Source organism: Chenopodium album, chromosome 9 (genome assembly GCF_948465745.1).
Source record: "Chenopodium album chromosome 9, dcCheAlbu1.1, whole genome shotgun sequence".
In the NCBI taxonomy this organism is placed as follows: Eukaryota; Viridiplantae; Streptophyta; class Magnoliopsida; order Caryophyllales; family Amaranthaceae; genus Chenopodium; species Chenopodium album.
The window spans coordinates 60,338,573-60,341,125 of record NC_137842.1 but is presented as its reverse complement, the minus strand read 5'-3'; the positions used below and the strand labels follow the sequence as shown (position 1 = coordinate 60,341,125).

At 30.7% G+C, this 2,553-nt stretch overlaps 1 protein-coding gene across 1 annotated transcript; it reads left to right on the top strand.

Annotated features, from left to right (window-relative positions):
- The first annotated feature begins 290 nt into the window (after positions 1–290).
- LOC145557845 (acid phosphatase 1-like) lies at positions 291–2,245 on the top strand. Its single transcript, XM_081619028.1, has 3 exons — positions 291–703; positions 1,097–1,306; positions 2,068–2,245. Exons 1-3 carry the CDS (start codon positions 291–293, stop codon positions 2,243–2,245), a joined length of 801 nt encoding a protein of 266 aa, XP_081475154.1.
- The last annotated feature ends 308 nt before the right edge of the window (positions 2,246–2,553 follow it).

Here is a 2,553-nt window from a genome sequence, read left to right as displayed (position 1 = left end):
TCAATTCTTTGATTTATTTGGGGTGCGAACACGAAATCTTGTTTTTACAGCTTTTACTTTGTAATCAAGCAACACCTACTCATTTTTCTTATAATAAACATTAACATTCACGTGAATTATGTTGGGCTACGTCTAAACAAATAATTGAGGGACAAAGTTTTAATTAATTAACAACAATAATTAACATTATTACCAAAAGACAAGGGTCACTTTAAGTCCTTATAAATAAGGGATACATTCCCTTAAGCTTACATAACATACATAATTAAACCATACAATTTTACAACAATATGAGCTTCTTAAGAGGGTTTTCTTTGATATTCTTCCTAGGAGTTCTAGTGACTTCTTCATTCTTTAGTAATGTTAAAGCTCATGAATATCCACACTCATCAATACATCTCCTCATGCCCCATTCTGGCTCAGCCGGCCACAAAATCGAGGGCCTAAATTGCTTGAGTTGGCGGCTGGCCGTGGAGACAAACAATCTCCGGGACTGGAAGACAGTCCCGGAAGAATGTGAAGGGTACGTGGGACATTACATGATGGGTGCTCAATATCGAAAAGATTGTTTGGCTGTTACTTCTGCTGCTTATGACTATGTTAAGACTCTCTCACTCAAGAAAGATGGCAACTATGTTTGGATATTCGATATTGATGAGACTTCCCTCTCTAATTTGCCCTACTATGCCGATGTTGGTTTTGGGTAAGAACCTCTACTTCGTATATCTTTACATAGTATTAGCTTATTTCTCATCGGTTTAATAAAGAGACAAACTTTACAAGTATGAGTACAACAACTTTTAAAAAATGGTAAAACGGAATATTTTTTTTGAAATTAATGCATTATTTTGACTTTTATATTTGCTAAAGAAATAAATATAACTATTAATAGTAATTTCTATTACATATATTTCTCCATACGTCGTAGTAAATATTAGGTAGTACAAGAAGTTGAATATCTTTTCTTTTGAAGCTAAAGTTGATCGATATGATATATACTGACATGAAGTTAATAATTTGAATCTTAAAAAATTGGAGGTGAATTTAATATTATTATTCCTCTAACGTGAATGGTGATTAAATGTGATATATGCAGGGTAAACCCGTACAATGCAACATCATTCGATGAATGGCAAAAGGAAGTTAAAGCACCAGCAATACCCGCAGTGCTAAGCTTCTATAAGAAATTGGTTCGTCTTGGTATCAAAGTTGTTTTTCTTACGGGAGCTCATGAAGAGTTTAGGGAGCCTAAAGAGCGCAACATGAAGAATATTGGCTACTACAAGTGGGAAAAGATGATCTTAAAGTAAGTATAATTACTTACTTTATACTCCATCCGTCCCTTAATATAAAGTCTCTTTTTACCATTTATTGCTCACATATTAAAGAAAAAGAGACTTTTAATTTAGAGACGGGGGGAATAATGAATAATACGGAGTACTTCGTCGGAGATGTTACACAAATTAAATGATTCAACATGATTTTTTTAGTCAATTTACAATATCTATTATACCTTTAAAAAAAATTAAAAAAAATTAGGTCATAGGCCCTGTTATGTTCAACTTAAAAAAATAATATTAAGTAAAAATAATTTCTATTTAGTAAAAATAAGTTCACAACAGTAAAAATAATTTCAGTTCAGTAAAAATAAGTTCACTTTAGTAAATTAATTTCATAAGTTCAGTTAAGTAAAATTCAGTTTTAAAAAAAAAAAAAAGATTTATAATAAAAAAACTAATAAAAAATAATTTCAGTTCACCAAAAATAATTTCATTTCAGTAAAATTAATTTAAGTTCAGTAAAAATAATTTAAGTTCAGCAAATATAATTTTGTTTCAGTAAAAATAATTTTGTTTCAATAAAAATAATTTCAGTTCAGCAAGAATAGAGAACGGGGCCTTATACTCTTGTATAGTTGTATATGTAATCGTATAATTATTGTTTTATTTTTAAATATGATAGGCAACCAAGTGAATCACTTATGAAAAACTCACAGATGCATTAAATATAAGGTCTTATATATTATATCGTATAATTATTGATCTTTTTTAAATTTTAATACAATAGGCAACCAAGTGAGTCACATTTGAAATCGGTGGAGTACAAATCAACGCACAGGACAAAGCTAGAAGAGATGGGGTATACAATCGTTGGAAACATTGGAGACCAATGGAGTGATTTAATAGGAGCCAACCCCGGCAAGAGGACCTTCAAGTTACCTGACCCTATGTACTACATCGGCTAATTATTAAGGAGTTTTAATTATGAAACCAATATAGGAAGATAAATTATTATTTGGTATTCCATCCACTTCACTCTTTGGATTAATTCGGATTCGGGATCAAGTCTGGATTATTAGATTCCACTTCATTTCAAATGTTTTTCCGGGTACAGTGATATGTTGTGGCTTTTATATCATCTTGTCATGCAATTTTATATCTAGCTTAGGTATTTTACATTTTTCTTATGGGTGTAAAGTCTATGTATGATTGGTAATTGCTTCTAATAAGAAATTGATTTGCAATATTAATCCCTTGGTTTATTATTTCCACT

Bases quoted from the DNA above. Each gene is read 5' to 3' on its own strand.
- LOC145557845 (XM_081619028.1), top strand. From the start codon at position 291: ATGAGCTTCTTAAGAGGGTTTTCTTTGATATTCTTCCTAGGAGTTCTA. The intron at 704-1,096 runs GTAAGAACCTCT...TGATATATGCAG, and splicing joins TATGCCGATGTTGGTTTTGG to GGTAAACCCGTACAATGCAA. The intron at 1,307-2,067 runs GTAAGTATAATT...TTAATACAATAG, and splicing joins TGGGAAAAGATGATCTTAAA to GCAACCAAGTGAGTCACATT.